At 28.7% G+C, this 20,785-nt stretch overlaps 1 protein-coding gene across 3 annotated transcripts in view; it reads left to right on the forward strand.

Moving 5' to 3' along the window:
• Window positions 1–20,785, forward strand: part of LOC126846606 (FMRFamide receptor) — an 80,940-nt gene that overhangs the window by 55,502 nt on the left and 4,653 nt on the right. For all 3 annotated transcript variants that reach the window (XM_050586250.1, XM_050586249.1, XM_050586251.1), the window contains 2 exons: window positions 10,423–10,871; window positions 12,589–12,981. In XM_050586250.1, the coding sequence (XP_050442207.1) occupies window positions 10,500–10,871; window positions 12,589–12,981 (765 nt within the window). In that variant the 5' untranslated portion in view covers window positions 10,423–10,499. The remainder of the gene's footprint in view (window positions 1–10,422; window positions 10,872–12,588; window positions 12,982–20,785) is intronic.

Below are 20,785 nucleotides of genomic sequence, written 5' to 3' on the forward strand. Positions count from 1 at the left end.
GGTGACAGTATAGCACGTCTGCAAAATCTCCAATGACAAACAAGTATTTGATTTGGTTTTTCTGTAATGACACTACAAAATGTCTTTTCTGTTAACTCGTAACGTCGCATAGTCGGTATAGAAAATATCTAAGTTGATGTTACATTATTTATTATCGTTGTATTTCGAGTCGACATTGATTTTTGTATAAAAATCAAAAGTAATTTTTATGACACTGATCAAATTTCATATTATAGTATTATGGTTTGCTCTGATTAATACAACCGAAGAGATTCGATTTGCCATTCGCGGTAGCCAAAGTACAATTATTAATCGGTATACTCTATCCATTATAATACACGTGTAATATTGAGCGACAAAGAAATAATTCTCTAAAATATTTCTATACGGATTGTAAATTACTTAATACGGTGCATCAGCGGATTTCTGTCTTCCGACAGAATACCGTACACTTAATTGCATTACCTATGCCAGGAAAGCCTAACGATTTAATTAACTAATTTGACTCCGTAATATGGTCTGGCAGTCGTCTGGTCATTTAAAAATCTGTATTGAACACTCCTACCAGAGGCACAGGAGTTTTTTTTTAAGTTTTAACACAAGAATTGTAACATTTTTACTAGACTTAATTTGTTTCTGCAACAATTCTTCGAAGGTACAAGGCGAACAAAAAAAAAACAGACTAAAAGGTTACAATTAATAGTCTAACCTATGCCTTAGCCTAAATAGATGGAATAGTATATTAGCTAAAACTATCTCAAACCATAAATATATTCACCATTAAGAATATAGAGCTAGAAGTAGTTAGTGAGAGTGATATGAAATTAAATTTTAAAAAATTTGCCTTAAATATAGTCAAAATAACATGGAAACTATGTTTAAAGTAGTAAAGAATAACACACGACTACAATTGTGATATCAATGTATTGTACTAGTGCATTTACATAAGTATTTAAAGTATATTTTCTAATGTTTAACTACGCGTAACAAAATAGGCCAACCTACAGAATTAGGTGGCTTTTTTTTTTATTTGGCCAAGTTAAATAGTATTGAGATAATATACGCTTTTTGATCATGTTAATTATTCTTATACAGTTAAGAATTCAAATATCCATTAACTAGTTCACACTTCGTGTATAATTTAGACAGCTGTTGGCGTTCGTCAGATGATTGTGTATAACATTTAGTCACGATTAACATTTTGTTTTTAGATTGTGTTGTTCACCGAATAAAAAAAAATAAGGGAGTGGCCTTTCGTAATTGAGAAGCCACTTCCGAAGCTCTGGTATAATATAATTACTAGTTTCTAATGACCTCAAATATGGTTTTTCGCTAAATTCAACACGCCACAAACGTATACCGTTTTAAGCTAATTAAACGTTAGTATTCAGTCATCATTTTTTAATATAGATTATAACGCTACCGAGAAAAACGGAATGAACATGATACGGCACTTACCAAATTTGACTTCAAGTTCTTATGTTAGTGACAGTACGGAGAAAAGGCAATGAGTGACATTTTTCAAGTTTTTCAGGAAACCGTACTATAAAAAAATAAGGACGCTGAATAACTTTGTACACACTATCATATTATAGTCGTTATTGATTTAAGAAATGTGCTACGTTCGCATAATGAAAATTCCGCCACCGTTTATAATACCAGACTTTTCATTTTACGTTTGGCTATTAAAATAAATATATTGTAACTGTTTAAACACTCCTTATGTTTGTCTTGTACAGCGAGAGGACATTTCCCTTCTCCGTCTCATTTGTCGTTTCGGTTGTATTAAAACTTTCTGTTTAAATAAAACCACCGGGTTTACATGGCAAGGGAGATTGGGGTAAAATGGAGACGTGGCGGCAAAGAGCAACCGTGTGTACATAACAGCCAAACCCGACAGCAGTGAAAATAAAATGACTAAATTCTTCTCTGCAATTAAAGATGATGAAACCGTAGATGGAGGTTGACACAAACAGCCAAACAGGTGTTCGTAGAAGAACGAGAAGTGACTACGGTTTGGATTTTTAGTCGTTAGTTAAATGTTATGTGATGATTAAAACTACACTTACTTCTTGCTTTGGTGCCTTTAAAACTCTTAAAGTCTTTTGGCGATTAAGTAACTTTAATTTCCGTTACACCCGTATATTTATAGAAACTGTTTATGTGTTCTTGCAGAAAATTGCCTAATCAAGAATTAAAATAAACATTTTTTTTTTTTGTTTAAACAAACTTGAGAAGCTTCATCTATTAAGAAAGGCGACATGTTCATATATTATAATATTGAATAGAGTCCTAATTAGTGAAAGATATACAGGTTATGGGTTATAATTGTAAACTACTCGATACCTCGTTTATTTTATAATTTATTTATTTATAAACACCTGCAAAACAAATAATACAATTTAAGCTATTAACTGAACAAATAAAGAAGTGTTTTTATTTTATTATCAATTTATTTTATTCCAGTTGGCGATTAGACAATTATAGATTTATAAAAGATAATTTTAATGAATATTCAAAACCTATAAATGTATATAAAATATGAATTAGAAGTTTAATAAGATTGATGAAAATAGAATATTTTAACATACAAATACAAAGTTAAAATTTAACATAACAAAAAATTAATTTTGCATACAAATTAAAATTAAATGCATTTAACTATATAAGTAATTGTTAAACAAGTATTTGTCAATAAAATAAAATTATCAACAAATTTGTACGTTACTTATTTTTTATTTGTACACAAAGCAGTCCGTATTTGACACTAAAATAAATGATATATGCAAACAACAGTGACTTTTTCTATTAAAAAAAATTAATTAAATGTGGTTAATTCTACGTTTACGAGTTGACAATTGACAATATGGAACCTGCTAATGTTTGTATGCATATTGTTTAATGACACATAAAAAAACTGCACAAGTACCATATTGTTTCCATTTCACGTGATTTTATATAAAAGTTAAAACTTATGTTTACACACACTTAAAACAAATTGAACAAATGTAGTGTTAACATTTAGGACCCATATAAAAATATCATAAATTTTATTAAATTGATTATCATATTATGAACATTTTATTTTGCATTTAAAATACCTGCAGTAAATAAAATATAATTCAAAATATATATAGGGTTACTATATAAGGGTTTAAGGCTTAGGTTACTGTAGACTTCTAGACTTTTAAAAATAAAGTCGTTATTCACATTATCATTGTGGGCATTTTTTAAAAATATTTCATTGTAAACAATTGTTTTAACATATTTTAATGGTTATAGAAAATATTGGCTTACATATTTTGAGATAAACAAAGCACATTACAACAAAGCATATTTGGTTTTACAAATATTGTGCATAATTGTGATGGTCAAATTATCCATTGATAAAAATCTTAATTAGTCATTCCCTTACAAAAGTATGTATAAACTATACATTAGGGTGGCGCAAAAAAAATCGATTTTCGAAATGTTAATGGACTAACATTTAAATTTGTTCTATACATCAAAAAAGGGACTTCGTGAAAATTTGAGATTAAAAAAAAAATTTTTACTGGTCGCTCAACGCGTTTTAAGGAAATTGACCAACAATTTTCAAAAAACCAAAAAATGACTTATATTATAACATTTTTGGTCAAAAATCCTCATTAGCACATCTTAATTATAGTATTTTTTGCGTTGAGTACAACTGTTTGAGTTTAAAAATCCTAAGTTAAAAATTAATTACGTAATTAACAAAAATTCGTAATTAAAAGGTCAATTTTCAATTAAGCTTAAAATAACTAAAAAAAATTTTTTTTTTAATTTTTAATACTTTATTTTGTTGAACGTTATGTATGTTTCTAGTGTAAACTTTTTTTTTCACTAATGTTAAAAACTTATACCTTTTTTGGTCATTTTTCCGTGCACCAAAATGAACGTTTTACTGAAAAATGTGTATTGTGTGTCAAGTAATAAAATATTTATCGTTATCAATTTTAGCTGTTATATTTGATTACAATTTATTTAATTTATATATTTCTAATTATATATAACACAATACTAATAAAAAACTTTATTATTATAATATAAAAGTTCAAAAACAACTTTTTCTAAATGTTTATTAAAACTGATTTGTTGCAATCAGGAAACTCGTTTCTATGTTTTTTTACTAATTGTAAAATATATTGTTTTTGTTCCTCGTCTGTCTTTAAAGAATTGTTAAATTGTGTCATTAAAGCAATTCCTCTTTCGACTGGATCATTCACAACAAATATAGATTGCACTTTATTATATGCTGTCATATAATTTTTATTTTTAGACCAAATACTGGGATCGTCATTCAAAAAATCGTCACTAATATTGAGCGCCAACAACAATTGTTTTGTATTTTTAGTTACAAATTGCTGTAAACCATAATTTTTGTTTATTGTTTCAATTGAAAATCGTTTTTTCGGATTTATTTCACCTTTTTTATTTAAAGCTTCGACCGTTTTAATTTTGTCTTCATTTGATAGCCCGTCATCAAAAAATGCAAGTCCGATAAGCGTTTCACTAAGATACCATAAATATCCAGAAAACGCTTTAACCGCCTCGGCGCTTATACACTTTTAATATATCGCTGTATTGTCTTAATTGTATTAATAGATTTAGATCATTTTTAGGTGCTTTATTAGCACATGAACTAGTAAACCAAAAATTAATATAAACTCTTAAAATAAACAAATTGAACTGCTGAATACCTTTCAATTCAGGAGCTGTCAATTTAAATTGTTTTTGAAACATATACATTTTTAAGCAATAAATAATTGTTTATATTGTTATATATAATTAGGAATATATAAATTGTAATCAAATATAACAGCTAAAATTCATAATGATAAGTATTTTATTATTTGACACATAATACACATTTTTCAGTAAAACGTTCATTTTGGTGCACGAAAAAATGACAAAAAAAGGTATAAGTTTTATTAGTGAAAAAAATATTTTTCACTAGAAACATACATAACGTTCATCAAAATAAAGTATTAAAAATTAAAAACAAAATTTTTTTTAGTTACTTTAAGCTTAATTGAAAATTGACCATTTAATTACGAATTTTTGTTAATTACGTAATTCATTTTTAACTTAGGATTTTTAAACTCAAACAATTGTACTCAACGCGAAAAATACTACAATTAAGATGTGCTAATGAGGATATTTGACCAAAAATGTTATAATTTAAGTCAATTTTTGGTTTTTTGAAAATTTTTGGTCAATTTACTTAAATCGCGTTGAGCGACCAGTAAAATTTTTTTTTTATCTCAAATTTTCACGAAGTCCCTTATTTTATATATAGAACAAATTTAAATGTTAGCCAATTAACTTTTCGAAAATCGATTTTTTTTGCGCCACCCATGTATGTAATAAATAATTCATAATATTCAGACATTAATTTTTATAATTATTTAATCCATAATGAATGTAAGTTTAATATTATTAGTATAAATATATTTTTAAGACAATCGTTAATGCTTTTAGTTGTTCAAAAATGTTTATGTTATAGAAGAGAGCTATATGAAAAACATTTAAAAAGCCATGAGAGGTTTATAAAATAAGTTGAGGTTACCATTAACGATATTCTCGTACTATAATGCTGCCAAAATAAAAACACTTAAAAGTTAAGGTTCAGGTTTTTTATTTTTGCACTATTTTTTAATTTAAATTTTATCTGTTAAGTGATGCGTGAAAATTACAAATTTATCAGGACTTCTCGAGGTTGAAACATATTTTTTGTTTTTTTTTTTTGGCGTTAAAAGTATATTGCACAACATCCAATGCAAAATCGCGTCTAAAATATTTGGTAGTAAATTATCAAAGAAAAATACATAACAACACGCTGTAGAACAACGTTGTTTTTATTTTCAGTTAATCTCGTCTAATGGGCATTATTATCTATCGATAAAATTCGTAATTAGTTTCATAAAAAAAATTTAAAAAATAACCCATTGTGCTGACAATCTCATCGTACTTGCTGTCCGTTCGTTTTGAAATTTGATCTAAAACTAGTGTCATCAAACAGCAGGAGGTTGCGCTATTTAAACTCCACGTAGAAAGCTTTACTCGAACCAAAAACAAAAACTTCCTTTAAAAAAAAAATATGTTTATATTATATTTTATTGTGACTATAGACGTTTTCTTATGAATAATAACTCTATCAAAAAGACTCTTATCGTTTTGTAATGGTATATTATTTGATATAGCGTTTTATATTAAAGAACATAATATTACATTGCACGACGTATCTACACTTCAATCGAATGCTATATAACTCGATCAATATTTAACTGTAACATAAGACATACAAACCCGAAAATTAAAAAGAAAATTCGGAAATGTAGTCATGAATATATTATAAGTTAATCATGTGTATAATATTATATTTACCTACCTTGTGTTTTCTATAGTCAACGATTACAAATAAAAAAACGAGATGATACACAATATTCAAGAAATTCGCATTTATATATTTTTTCTTATTTGCTTTATTTAGTTGTAAACAAATTACATTCTGTAAGTTTGTACAATTTAATGAATTTTTTTTTAACACTATAAAGATTGCAATTTATAATATAGTTAGTGTAATATATCATTTATATACCTACCTCGTTTATCTTTTATAGTTGAGCAATAAGATAAAGTGTTTTTAAGCTAATTATTTAAATGCTTTTAACTAAATAGTTTACATGACTATCAAAAAAAAAAAAAATGATATGTCATTTCTTCTGCATTCATGTTAAACTGTTTTTATATTTTTAATTTGAAAATGATGATTTTTTAAATATTCACATAAATACTTTAAGCTTAACTAAATGTTAAACCAAACTGGTGAAAATGGTCACTAGTATTTTTAAGTACACTTGGTGAATGATTTCTGGTACATAAATTGTACTCTGTATTTATGAAGAAATAGGTTAAAATGTTATCGCGAATTATGATATATATCTCACTGATCAGTGGTTTGGTGAAAAAAATAAAAACACATTATTATTAAAAAAAAAAATTAAGTGTTTGAGGTAAAAGAGAAGTAAATATAAAATAGCTATTGATTTTACAATTATTACGTTGGGATTTAATATTCTTCATACTAGCTGTGTATGTCATCAAGATAAACGATACATTCGAGAAATGTATGAGGCAAGCATCTTGTAGTAATACTAATTTTTTAAGTTAAATTGTGTGGCTGGTATAAACTTTAAAATTAATTCCAGTTGTTTTAACTTCTGGATCTTGATTAAATTTTACATGTAAGAACAAACTACCATTAGGAACTGTAAATCCATGAATCTGTAAAACTAAAAAAAAAATGTTTTGCGAATAATGTCATACTATTGATTTAAATATTTTATTACTAAAACGTGAACATTTGAACATAAATCGAATTGAACACTTAATTTTAATATTTCTTAAAATAATATTTACAACAGTAATTCATTTTTAAACAAATACCTATCGAAAAATGTTTATTATCGAATTTATTTTTATTATTGTAACATAGTTTAAACTAATGAAAAAAACTATTCATCCGCACATTCATTAACACATTATGATACTAGTTGTCATATTAATTGAGCATACGTTTTTCGGATGCGTCATTCGACGACTTCGTTTTCTGTGTTGTTCATATAGTATGTGAACCAGAGAAAATAAAATATCTAAGAAAAAAATAAAGCATTGTTTTGGGTTTAGTTTTTACAAGAACAAAAAGCACATTTATCAATGTTAACTGGTACCAGTCATGTTCTGAATGACACTTAACAGATAGAACACAATAACAATTCAGCTACATAACAAAAAAAAAAAAAAAATTGCATGCGCCTTTAGGAAAATTGCGTTAACGCTATTAAAGTAACAACTAACGACTATTTCTCTCTTCTATTCTCATCAAAGAGACAGAATTTGATAGCAATAAATTAGATTTACGCATCCGTTTTAGTGCACATGTCGACACATTTTACAAAGTTGGAGTATTCTTTTAAGCTTTACTGCAATAGTGAGTTTAAATAAAACTTAATTGTGTTATTCCCCTATAAATGACAATAAAATAAAAATACGTTTGACTTGCAGCCATCTCGTTAAAAATTATGATTTTTATAAAATAACATATTTTTAAAATATCCTAAATAATGATACAAATTTTTCAAATTACCTTGAAAAAAAAATCAAATAACAAAAGTAGTAGGTAGTAAAATGTTTGCTTCATTGTACCTATTTAAAATGTCTCATTATAAATCGTTTAAATCAAGATTAGGACTAGTAATTAGGTACACGAATTACAAACTAACAACATGACTGACGGTTTATGAATGTCTGTTAGAAATTAAATATTAGTAATAATTATTTAATTATGTTTTAAAGAGTAAAAGAATAAGTTATAGTTAAAATCAAAATATATCCCGATTGTTTTCCAGAAAGTATTGGTATTTATCAACACAAAAATACTCTTCAAAATAGCGTTCAAATATTACACTATTTTTAAATGTTTAAAAATTAAATATTTCCTACTAAAATATCTAATTATACAATACATACATAATAATAATGATAAATATTCGTGATCTACATTATACAATGTGTTAATCAAAAAGTTTAATAAAAGAATTCGATTTTTCTATGCACACACGGGACTAAAAAACGTTTACAATTTTTGCTGTAAATCGGTAAAATGTGGTCAGACCGCCAACTGTACTACATTAATAATTTAATACATTATCAACTTCCATGCTTATGCTTCCACAATATCAACCGACTGTGTAACATCCTCAGGGTGAACGAAGTGCAGTTATCGACCGTATTTATTATGTTTCCCCGTAGCACGCAGGTAAAGTTAATAACCGTGGTTGGGTTGTTTCATATTATAATGAAAGATAAACCCCCATTAAGATAAAATATTCCATCGAGATAACCATCGGGGACAATGTAAAATACGCGTTCAGATGACATCACTATAGTCTATTAAATGTTTTTCTCGCGGTAAATGTGTTGTAAAATTGCGGGTATGGTGTTTTACCGGCAAATGTATCCTGAATGAAATAACAAAAAAACTGCATAATATTTACACTCTACACAACCCGTTGGAATGAGTTAAACACCGCGATATGTCAGAGTTTGTTCATTAATTAAAAATATAAAACAATTGCGAACGCCCGTTGAATAACATTATTTTGTTATGCGCAACAACATTATACATTCTAACGCCAGCACATTTACACTAAATTTTCGTTTCACCCACACAGTTGGCATGTTTTAGCATTTGATGTAAACATATATGCGCAAATATAAAACTGTTTTACACATATTCGGTGTATTTAATTTTAAGTTTCAGAAGCTATATAAAAAGGTTGAACGCGAGAATGAAAAAAAAAAATCCCAAAAAATTATTCTTTAATTATGATTTTATAACCTTGAGCGTTTCTACGAGGAATATTTATTTTTAATTGTATATTTTTTATTTATTTCTGCGGGAATAAAATATAAAAACGATATGTATTATAAATACAGTCGTGGATATGTTAATTCTTGCACACCAATAACTGTGATGGCAGTAATACAATTAAAATGTTTTTTTTTTTTCATATGTTTAATTGCAAATCATTATACTGTACATCGATCACAACAGCCACACTTTGGTCTCTCCTGAAATATTCAATTTAGCTCTCAATCTGACGAACCAATAGGTACTAAATAATATTTTGTCCACATTCTATATGTGATATTTATTGTGTAGACTGCAGATGGAAAGCGAATGGGTAAAATGCGTGCAGATAAAAATAACTCTGCACTCTAATCTTCATTCCGGCATACATTTTAGTTATTTAATACTTTGAAACTGGTTATTGACTAGTCAAAATACATATACGGTACCATTTAAGATTCAAAAGTTGATAAGGCTCTAGAAAATGCCTACTAAAAAAGATAAAAAATTTGACAATTGCTTAACATTGTAATTTATCATAAGCAAAAATGTTGTCAAAAAGAAAAACTACAAAATGTCAATAATTTTTTGAGAAAATTAGTGTAGGGCGTTTAAAGAATCATACGGTAGATATAACAAGTATAAATTACTTATACATACAAAATATGTAATTAATTAAAACCAACATTACTTGATTGTTTACCAGCTTTGAAATGACAAATAATTAAAAATAACAAACGACTTGGATTTTTCTGCTTTTATTTCCAATACAAAAAAATAAACCCAAAAAAAAACCAAACAATACAAATGGCGAGGACTAGCGTTCATTCATCACCCCAAGGACAGAATTTTTAAACGGTATATAAAAGCCAAAGTGATATGTACCGATGAGAATATTTGGAAACGGCGCGATCGTTAATAAATAATTTACCACTATTAACTTTACTTATACTGTTGGGGGGGGGATTTTTTTTTCTGTATTTCAGGTATTGATTTCTCGACGTTTGTGTAAGAAACAAAAAACAAAATGAATGAACTTTGCGCTTGATACGGGACAGGAACAATGAACGACAACAGCAGTGCGCCCGAAGCCGTAGCAGATAACAATAACTGCAGCGACTACTATGACAACAGCGGCGGCGGCAATTCGTCAAACCTTTGTCCGGTGTTCAGCACGGCCGACGGCGACGAATACAGTTTACTATTCGAGTTCATTACTTACGGGATCCTGTTAAACGTGATCGGAGTGTTTGGCATACTCGGTAATGTGATATCCATGATCATATTGTCCAGACCGCAGATGAAGTCGTCGATCAATTACCTGTTGATCGGTTTGGCCCGCTGCGACACGGTGCTGATAATCACTTCCATGCTGCTGTTCGGTCTTCAGAGCATCTACCCGTCTACCACATATCTTTTCAATTATTATTACAAGGTACGACCCGTGTTATGATCAATTTTTTTCGATCGATTTTCGGCTGCAACTGCTATTATAGCTGTTACAGAAGGCGTTCACAAAGTTTTACATGTTTTTAATTTTGTTTTATTAACTGGTCGCTCGAAGAAACGGGACGATTGCTTCGTTATCATTCGGGTTGGGCCTCTACGGGTTCATGTCGAGGTTGATTCGATTATTTTGCTTTTGGCGACATTCTGTTATTACGTATGACACCGCAAGTTTCGCATTGCGGTGTAGTGTTTCTTTGGCCATGAGAAATACATGGGTTAGTCCGGTGTGGCCTATTCGTAGGCGATGGATAACGATTTCTTCATTTCGTTTGAGGTTTGGTTTTTTCCACCGGAGGACTGTGGTTTTTGCTTGCGTGTTAAGTTTAGTGTATTGTTGTTTCCATAACTTAAGCAGTTTTTTTTTTTAATCAAATTAGCTTTGATGAATGTTATTATACCGTTGTAGGGTGTTTGTCCCAGTTTAGATGGGTTATGGCAATTTCGGCACATGTTTGTCACAACGGTTTCGTTGACTTATACAAGGTGATTTATTAAGGGTAAGATACTAATTTTCTCGGAATATATTAATATTTTGAACAATAATTTTTTCCAAGATTTTTTGGTACACGTTGTACTATATTTTTCAATATTTTGAAAATGTTTATTATCAATCCTTGAAGGCCAAAAAGGGGAATTTTAGTTTTTTTTATGGCAACATATGTTTTTAATTACATAAATTTGTAGAAAAAAAATAAAAAAATATTTTAGCGTTTGAATTATTTGATTTATTTAATTATTTAATTTTGATTTATTTGTTCATCAGCTATGACTTTGTTAAGATATTACATTTTCTTTTAATAATTATAATGTTTCTTCGGTTTTCCAAAACCGGTAGCACATAAAGTTCATATTTATGTTCGCATTGTCCATTTGGCGATAACACTCTAACAAAAAAAAAAATCACTGGTATAAAAGACTTTGAAATAATGATAGACAAACGGTTCTTATCTACAGATTACCTATTCCAACACAGATACACAGGTTGGTTTTACAAACCCACTTTATCAAAATATTTTTTGTGCGTGCAATAAAAACTACTCGTATTTGTAGTAACGATTGAAAACATTAAGAAATACAGTCCAAAAATCAAATCTTTATAAAGTCATAATAAATGAACAAATAAATGAAAATTTAAAATTCAAACGCTAAAATGTTTTTTTATTTTTTGTCTACAAATGTATGTAATTAAAAACATATGTTGCCATTTAAAAAAACTAAAATAAGGGGGATTTGTACACAATGTGTACCAAAAAATCTTGGAAAAAAATATTGTTCAAAATATTAATATATTCCGAGAAAATTAGTGTCTTATCCTTAATGAATCACCCTGTATACCGGTGTGACCCCGGGTATCCGTATGAGAGTTGCTTGGTTTATTTTTTTTTTGCAGAGGCTTCTTCTATGCGTTATTATTTATAAATACGTATTTTATTTTTTTTGTAATTCTTCAATAAGTCACCCGAACGGACGGCAGTTTTTGGCGGCTAGGAAATGTTGTAACCGAACGTCATTTTCGCCGAACGACACGTGTTTAGCACAATAATGGCCAACTAGTTTCAGGCTGGAGAAGTTTGCCATTTCACGGTCTATTTAGTTTGTTGCTGCTAATTGCGACTAATTGCCGCTGGTGTAATTATTTTCAGGTTTACCCGCTCATTGCACCGGTCGTCTACCCGATCGCCATGATTTCTCAAACCGTGTCCGTGTACCTGACGCTGACGGTGACACTAGAACGTTTCGTGGCCGTCTGTCACCCTCTACGGGCCCGGTCGCTGTGTACTTACGGCCGTGCCCGCGCCTACGTGGTGGTCATCATCGTGTTTTCCGTGGTGTACAACATCACCAGGTTTTGGGAGGTGCGCGTTCACAAGTGTATACACCCCGAGTACGACCAGTACGTGTACCAGGTCTACCCGAGCCCACTGCGAAACGATAAATCGTACATATCCATTTACATACACTGGATGTATCTGGTCATCATGTACTTCATACCGTTCGGCTCGTTGGCCGTGTTGAACGCAGCCATCTACAATCAGGTAAGTTTCTTGTCTATATTGGTTTTCCGCCAAAACCGTACCGTTACATCATATCTCACTGTTTTATACGTCATATTTTTCAAATTTTATCAGCGACTATTAATTTAGTAAACCAAGTTGATATAACCTGCACGTTATATATTCTGTTTTCTGGCCGTGATTAGTTAACAAGTAAAATTGCTGGTTCAAGCCCAACTGTTAGGTTCAAACATCTCTTTACGTAGGTTTTTTGTATATTTTTATTTCACCAAACGAGGTATCTATATTTAAATAAATCAACTCGGTTAGGTAACAAGATTGAATTAGGTGAAAAACCATACGAATAACGCTGTAAGGCGAGGTCGACCCCCAATACTCAGAAGAAAGAACGATGACTAATGTGGAAATACAATATGTGTAATATTTCTTAGAAAATTATTCAAAAATAGGATACACGTGTGTATTTTATCTGATATCTCATTTGAACACAAGCTAAAAATTACAAAATGTAACCGATAACTATTTTATGTAGAAGTAATAAACCACATTGTGTATTTTTATTTCTGTAAGCATTGAATTCACTTACTATATTATGTTGTGGCTCGTACAGTCTAAAATGTATATTATACAGAATTTAAAATAACATTAACATTGCAATTGTGCTAATTGTTACGCTATATAATTAAAATTATTATATATTTATGTATAACATTGGAACAACAATATTATATTATAAAAATTTGTTGAAGTTTAGGGTTTGTTGATAAAAATTATTTAATGGGTGACCTAGCTATTGGCTATTGGCTCGACTCTTGGTCACTAGTCTTTTGTCTTGCTGGACAGGTGACTTTTTTCAGGAGAAACTTCTTTCTCTAACCATGGTGCTAAACTTATTTGGCGAATGTTAGGTTGGCAGCTAACAGCTATAATCCCGACCCGCCAAATCAAAATTTTGTCAGGCCCGTCTGGTCGGGATATACTTAGAGGTCGCACGTAATGGAAGATACAATAGTTTTGATAATACAGCAACAGTAGTAAAATATTTAAGGAAACACATTTTTTTTTATATAATATAACGTACACATTTAAAAAGAATGTATCACTGTTGACAATATATTATAAACACATCAGGGAAAATATGATGCAAATCATTCACAGACAACAGTGGTGTCTGTATTATATAATATTATTATGTCACACATAAGCTTCCATTGCATAATAGGCTGTAATTTGTTTTAATTTAAATCCAAGCAGGTATTCTCTGGTTTCGAGATGAGGCCGTGGCAATCTAAACGTATCATTTCACAAACGAAATATTTATTTTGGTGATTTATAGTGGGAGGTGCCGTCTGAGTAGGCGAATGCGTTTTATTACTAACCCTTTATCAGTTTTATAACGTTATCGAACGCACTATATATTATACTTTTCTAGGGAGGGAAGTCGCATTAATATACATATATTTTAACATTTTGAAGACGTTCAATAAATTACACGGTATATTCTATTATAAAACACCATTACACCGAATATGTTATCATTATGCCGTATAAATTAGTGACAAAACAAATATTTTATAACTAGGGCTTTTTTAAACCTCGTGTGAGGCTGAGTTGACTTTGATAAAAAATACACTATAAGTAATATTGTTCTCAAAATTTTTATCTCGCTACGATAATTAACCAATCAGTTCTATTTTTTGAAAACTGACATAATATGCAAATGAGAACATCTCCACCTTCACTTTTGTATAGCTTGTTAGTTTAAATAATTATATATGTATTTCTGTGTCTACAAAAATTGTACTTTGGGCCTCAACCTGTTTTGAAAAATAAATAAATAAATATGTAGTTTTTGCTTTGAGTGATTTATATTTTTTATAAATACGGACTGAGGTTTAAAGTTTAACGGCGAATAATAATTTATAAAACCAAGAATCAATAATAGCTGTACGAATTTAAAAAAAATGTATATTGGACTTTATTCGACATTGTTTTCTTGTTATTAATATTTTCCAATATTGGTGGATTTATGTATTAACTTTTAATTCGTCCATCGCAATGTTTTCCCATTAAATACAAAACAACCAACTTGACAAAAATAAAAATTATTCAATTCATATTATCACAATATACATCCAGTAGTCCAGTGGACTTGTACCAAACAAACAGAATTAAAGTTTTGATATGCCGGTCATTATTTGTTTAACGTACTTTTTAATGTACACGTCCATATTATGTTTACTCGGTAAATTGGAAGCGGTTGTGTTTTTTCCAATTATAAAGCAAACGATTCCAACAAAAAACAAACCAAACACTAAAAAGTATATTGAATTCTATAAAAATGTGGTAACAGTAGATTTACAGTAATTCTTCAACTAATAAATTAACAGACTAGACACTATTAACCCATTAGACAACATCTAAAACGCTAAAACGACAAGCATTTTCACTAAAAAAAAAAACCTTTTTTAAAACATCATTAATTTTTTTTTTAGGGAAATTAGTAAGAACTTCAATTTTCACACGTCACGTTTACCCGTTAAAGTTATTAAATATTCGACGGAATTTTCTAATAAAATCACTACACCGCACCAAGAGATTCTCGGCTTTATTGTGTTTTTTTATTTGTATTTTATTCGTTTTTGACAGGTCCCCGACCGAGCTATCGTTCAATGGCTTCTCACGACCCAAAAAATAAACTACACCAGTTATATATTAGGTTTTTTTCGCCCTTGCTTTATCCGCATTCCCTCGTCTAGAAACAGGCTTTTATGCTATTCCTTATATACGTTAACCGCGTTGTTCTTCGAATCTTCTATGGATTATTTTTCAGCCACTACGTCGAACAGTTTGCGCCTCCATCTAGCCTATGTTTTTTTTATTGCGCTCTATACGTTGTTTCGATAATTGAAAAAATTGTTTTTTTTTTTTAAACTATATGGTACTCGACAGCTGTACGGATTTCACTATTGCAAAGTAATTGTTGTTTGCTAAACGTCGGCATAATAATTAGTTTTACCGAATTGGCGGCCAAGTATATTATAATTTGATTACTGTTATTAATATGAACACAATAACGATTGATAAATATTTTATTACAGTTTTTTCGTATACTTATATATAAATATGTACACAGTGATTTTTATTCCTGACGAATAAAACAAAAGTTTGGTTACATATTATACAACTACTCGCAAATATTTGCTTAAAAAATAAAAACAAATACCACCGCATGTATTTTGAATGTGAATCTCTTGACTATTATAAGGATATTGTATAAATCTGTGGACTTAAAACTTCACTTTTGCCGATTATTAATGCAACAATGAAACAGGTCGTTTTGTAGGTTGAACTACCCGTTTACTTTACGGATTTACCAGTTAAGCTTTTCTGGGGTTTACCCTTTTTTTTTTTTTTTTTTACAAAAATGAAATAGCACCAAACTGCTACATTTTCTGTATGTATATTTTTGAATACATTGAACGCGGTATAATGTATAAGACAAATGTATATTGTAGAAAATAAAATCGGATTTTACTTATTACATATCCGGCGAAATGACATCATTTTTTACAGAGGGTGTGACGGCGTTATGAATAGGCAATACAGCTACATCAAAGCGCTCTAATCGAAAAATATGCCTTATCTCATATAAAAATAAAATACTTTAACATTTCTGGGTCATACCCATTTAAGACTGACAAAAACGCTTAAAAAAAACCCCCCCAAAAAGTAGATATTGTTGAAACGTAAATAATGTGTTAGTGGCAAGTATTTTATTTCTGTGTTGTGATTAAACAGAAAGAAAAGGAATTTTTTTTTAATCCGTCTTAGTAAGTAAGTCGTCGGTTTTTAGTGCACTGTTATGGTTAAAAAAAAAAAGGTTATAATAATTAAACATTTATATATAAGTTGAGTCCAAAATTAAAAAAGTTCATTATTTAGTCATTATACAGTCTTGATAAAACATAAAAATACTTTAAAATCGGTGACCGAACTAGGCCTACTCCTGTTTTAAGTCAATATGGTTTTTTTTTTTATTCATTCACTATTAATTATTAATAAAATAATATAATTTGACATCAATCGCATTTTTTTTTGTTTCTCTGAGGGCTACAAATAAATTCAACAAAAGTATTAAGTGTCAAATTTATAGTAAATGCATATTTTTCAACAGCTGTTTCATTATTTAAATAACATCTTTAATATTAAAGTTTATAATTTAGATAACCCATTGCTTTGCTTTTCTTAATATAAAATTGTTTTCAAGATGAAATTACAATGTCAGTAAATTGTTGACTAATATATATTTTCAAAAGTGCATTTAAAAAAATCTGTAATTATGCGGCATGGCATTTTTATTGGGTATTAAATATTCTTGTACTTTTAATTTTTTATTCACACTATTTAACAATATTCAATTTAAAATGTTTATAATTTTATTCGTGTTTCCTAATAGCAGGTACAAGTCCTTTGAGAGTTAATAATAAAAAAATAAAGTTTATTTAAACGTTTCTACGTAATGAAATAAATTATAATGTTCAAAAATGTTCACAGAGGTTTACAGTTTTCGGCAACAGCATTAAAAAAAAAAAGACTATAATAATATTTTTACTTAAAACGTTTGTATTTCTTTTTCTTTTTTTTAATAACAACATAAAACATTGACAGTGTAAAAGCATAACACCACTAAAACCACAAAAATTACTTAGGTGTTTTACGTTTGAATGAGATAACCAACTTTAAATCAGATTAAATTCGCCACTTTTTACACAACGTAAAACAAATAACAAGTAGAAAAAGTTCCGAGGAAATCTTTACCGAAAACTAATTTTTAATAGTGGATAAAAAATGTTTTATAAGAAAAAGTTATTTCCTAAAATAATTCACATCAAGTTAAACTAAAACAATATTCTTGAAATTATACCGTTTTAGCCAAATTGCATGTAATGTTAAAAATAAAATTGTTAATTTAACATTATAAAAGTTATCATATTTTGTTAAAACCACTAATTTTAAACAATTGTTTTTCAAATATTTGTGTACACTTAAAAACTAAATTAAAAAATACTTTTCGAATATCTATGTTTTATTATCAGCAAAAACGTTAATACTTATATATACAAGTTACAACATAATAACATAACATCAAACAATATAATAAAATCTATAATTATTTCAATGTTTTGGAAATAATTTAAAAGTTATATGCTTGGAAATTGTAATATTTTGTTTGTTTTCAAAAAGTATATGCTATTGATAGGCAATATCTGTGTTAACCAATAATTATTATAAGAGAGTATCATGTCATAAAAAATTTTCAAAAATATATTTTTCTTACTGAATAAACACTAAGAACTTTTAATTTCCGGTTAAAATGAATTCACATTAAAAAGTAATTCCTTACGTTCAAAATTATTTTTCATTATTAATTTAAAGAGACAGTCTTTTTCCCTTCTTATAATATTTTAATGAACTTCTGACAGTTTCTGAACAAAACGTTAAAGATTACTCAAAAATAGTAAACATAGCAAATGTTTTTATTAAAAAATAAATCATGTATACACAAATATGTATTTCAACATACAATTTTCAAATGTCTTACTTAAGTGCGTTTTAAAACGGCACACGTTAACAAAAAAAACAATTAATACATTAAACTTATTTTAAAACTCAACAATGGTTTTTGATTTTTAGTTATCAAAATGTTTATTTTAAAAATAATAAGCAACCATTGTTGTGTTTGGCCGTTTCTAATTTTACAAAATATCTCTTACAGCATTTTGTTAGGTTGTTAAGATTCACATTCCGGGGGAAACGTTCTGCTGCCGGCTGTCGGGCTACGTTTTTTTTTTTTATAAAAGGATTACGGTTTAGAACAGTTTCGGGCGCCAAGGAGAACACTGGCGACACACAGCCAGACTATGAAAAAATTCTTCATTGTTCAGTGGTTTTTTAAGTCAAAACTAGACGGGTGTTGACCCTTCGCATTCGGCCGGAGCGTTAATATTTTGATAATGTAAATTTTCAGACGGTTTTTTTTTTTTAGAAAATATGACTAAAATTAATATGTGCTCTGGATGCCGAATTTCATAAATGCTTTTGCATGTGAATAAATAATGAAATCAAGAATGAATGATATACGACCGCCGTATGTCGCTAAGCGGACAAAAATGTCTGTTTGAATTTAGGTTTCGTATAAAAATTAAATAAAAAATGATAAATGACATTTGTAGTATGTAAGCAAACGGCAGTCGGTAGTTTTCTAGCCAAAGTCCTTTGTTATTGTAAAAACAAAAGAACGTGGCTATTTTTAAGAAATAGGAAAACCCGTTAATTTTATTATAGTTATTAACTTTCTTCGGAACGCGTTTGTACAAATAATTGATAATATTTGTAAGCCAACGTCAGACGACAATTTATTTTATTATGTTTTGGAAATTACAAATAAAACTGTAAAACTTTTACAGTGCGCTTTATGTAAACAATTGTGATTCTAAAACAAAAGCAACTACACGGAAGTGAGATGTCTTGGGTTTCAGTTGAATGCGAGCTGATGTTGCGCATTCAGTTTATTTCTGAAATTTTAATGTCGGCCGCTACGGGTAATGAACCTTAAACGAATTAACCCATAAGTACGCCGAGTCTGAATTGCTAATAAATTCACCGTAACGGTATTTGTGGACCATTATGTCTTCAAATAATATTGCCGTAAGACATAGTTCGATTTTGCGATTACGGTTAGTTGTCGTTGTTAAACGACAAGCGATTGTATAAATGGAAATATTTTTAGGTCGATAACTGAAACACTTATTTGTGCGTTTATCATCAGAAAGGGGTTGAAATGGTTTCCGATCCAAAAGTTTTATAATTCGTTACAACTTATAACTGCAACAAATGTTGTTTAAAAACGATAAAAAGTAATCCATACAGCATTAAAAAAAAAAAAGCTCATATATTTTCAGAATTATGTCAAACATACTTTCAATATATTTTATATAATAATATCTTAAAAGGAAACTTATATTTAAAAAAATATATTTTAAACAAAGATTTCATAAACGTTTTGGAAATATTTCCAATATTCTTGAACTTGTAGAAAAAAAAGTGATTTTATAACTTTTTTTAAGTCTAAACAATTTTGGTTTTGATTCGCTCAAAAGTGATTTGGTTGGAAAAAATGTAATGTTTTCTATGAAAATAAGTGTAATAGCCAAACAAAAAGTAAACACCAATAAAGAATTCTCATAACTGATATTAATAAGTATACACTATAATTAAGGCTCTTTGTAAACATATTTACAAAAAAAGGCCTATACTCTTTTAATAAATGGTTGAATTGTGTTCTCTTAATGGACTTAAAAACAACATTTACTTCTTTTAAAAGCTCTCAATAAGAGATTTGTATACAAATACTTGTGTATTGTATCACTTCTAAGAAGTCAGATGCGTTTTGAAGTATTATAAAAGATTTGTGAAATAAGTTTAACAAGAGTTCAGCTTTTAAAAAGATTTTTTATACATAACATAGTTTCAACTTTCCTTATTTATTTATTTCAATGACATAGTAATTATTTTGTATTGTGAAATAAAACCATTATATTCAATATATATTTTATTGCTTGGGCATTATACTCTATTTATATATACATATTATTTACTACCCTCATTTTATTTAGTTTTAAAATGTATAGCTAATATATAAATTATTAATATAGGAAATTTATTTTACTATTGCTTGGCTATTAAAGTTTTGTTTTTTTTTTATAGACAACAAAATGTATAAAAAGAAAATATTTAATTTTATAAATTATATGATATAATA

This window comes from Adelges cooleyi, unplaced genomic scaffold, assembly GCF_023614345.1.
Source record: "Adelges cooleyi isolate 19-005CV unplaced genomic scaffold, UGA_ACOO_1.1 ACOO_flye_CR_arks_rails_tigmint_CR_PRNA_9, whole genome shotgun sequence".
NCBI lineage: Eukaryota > Metazoa > Arthropoda > Insecta > Hemiptera > Adelgidae > Adelges > Adelges cooleyi.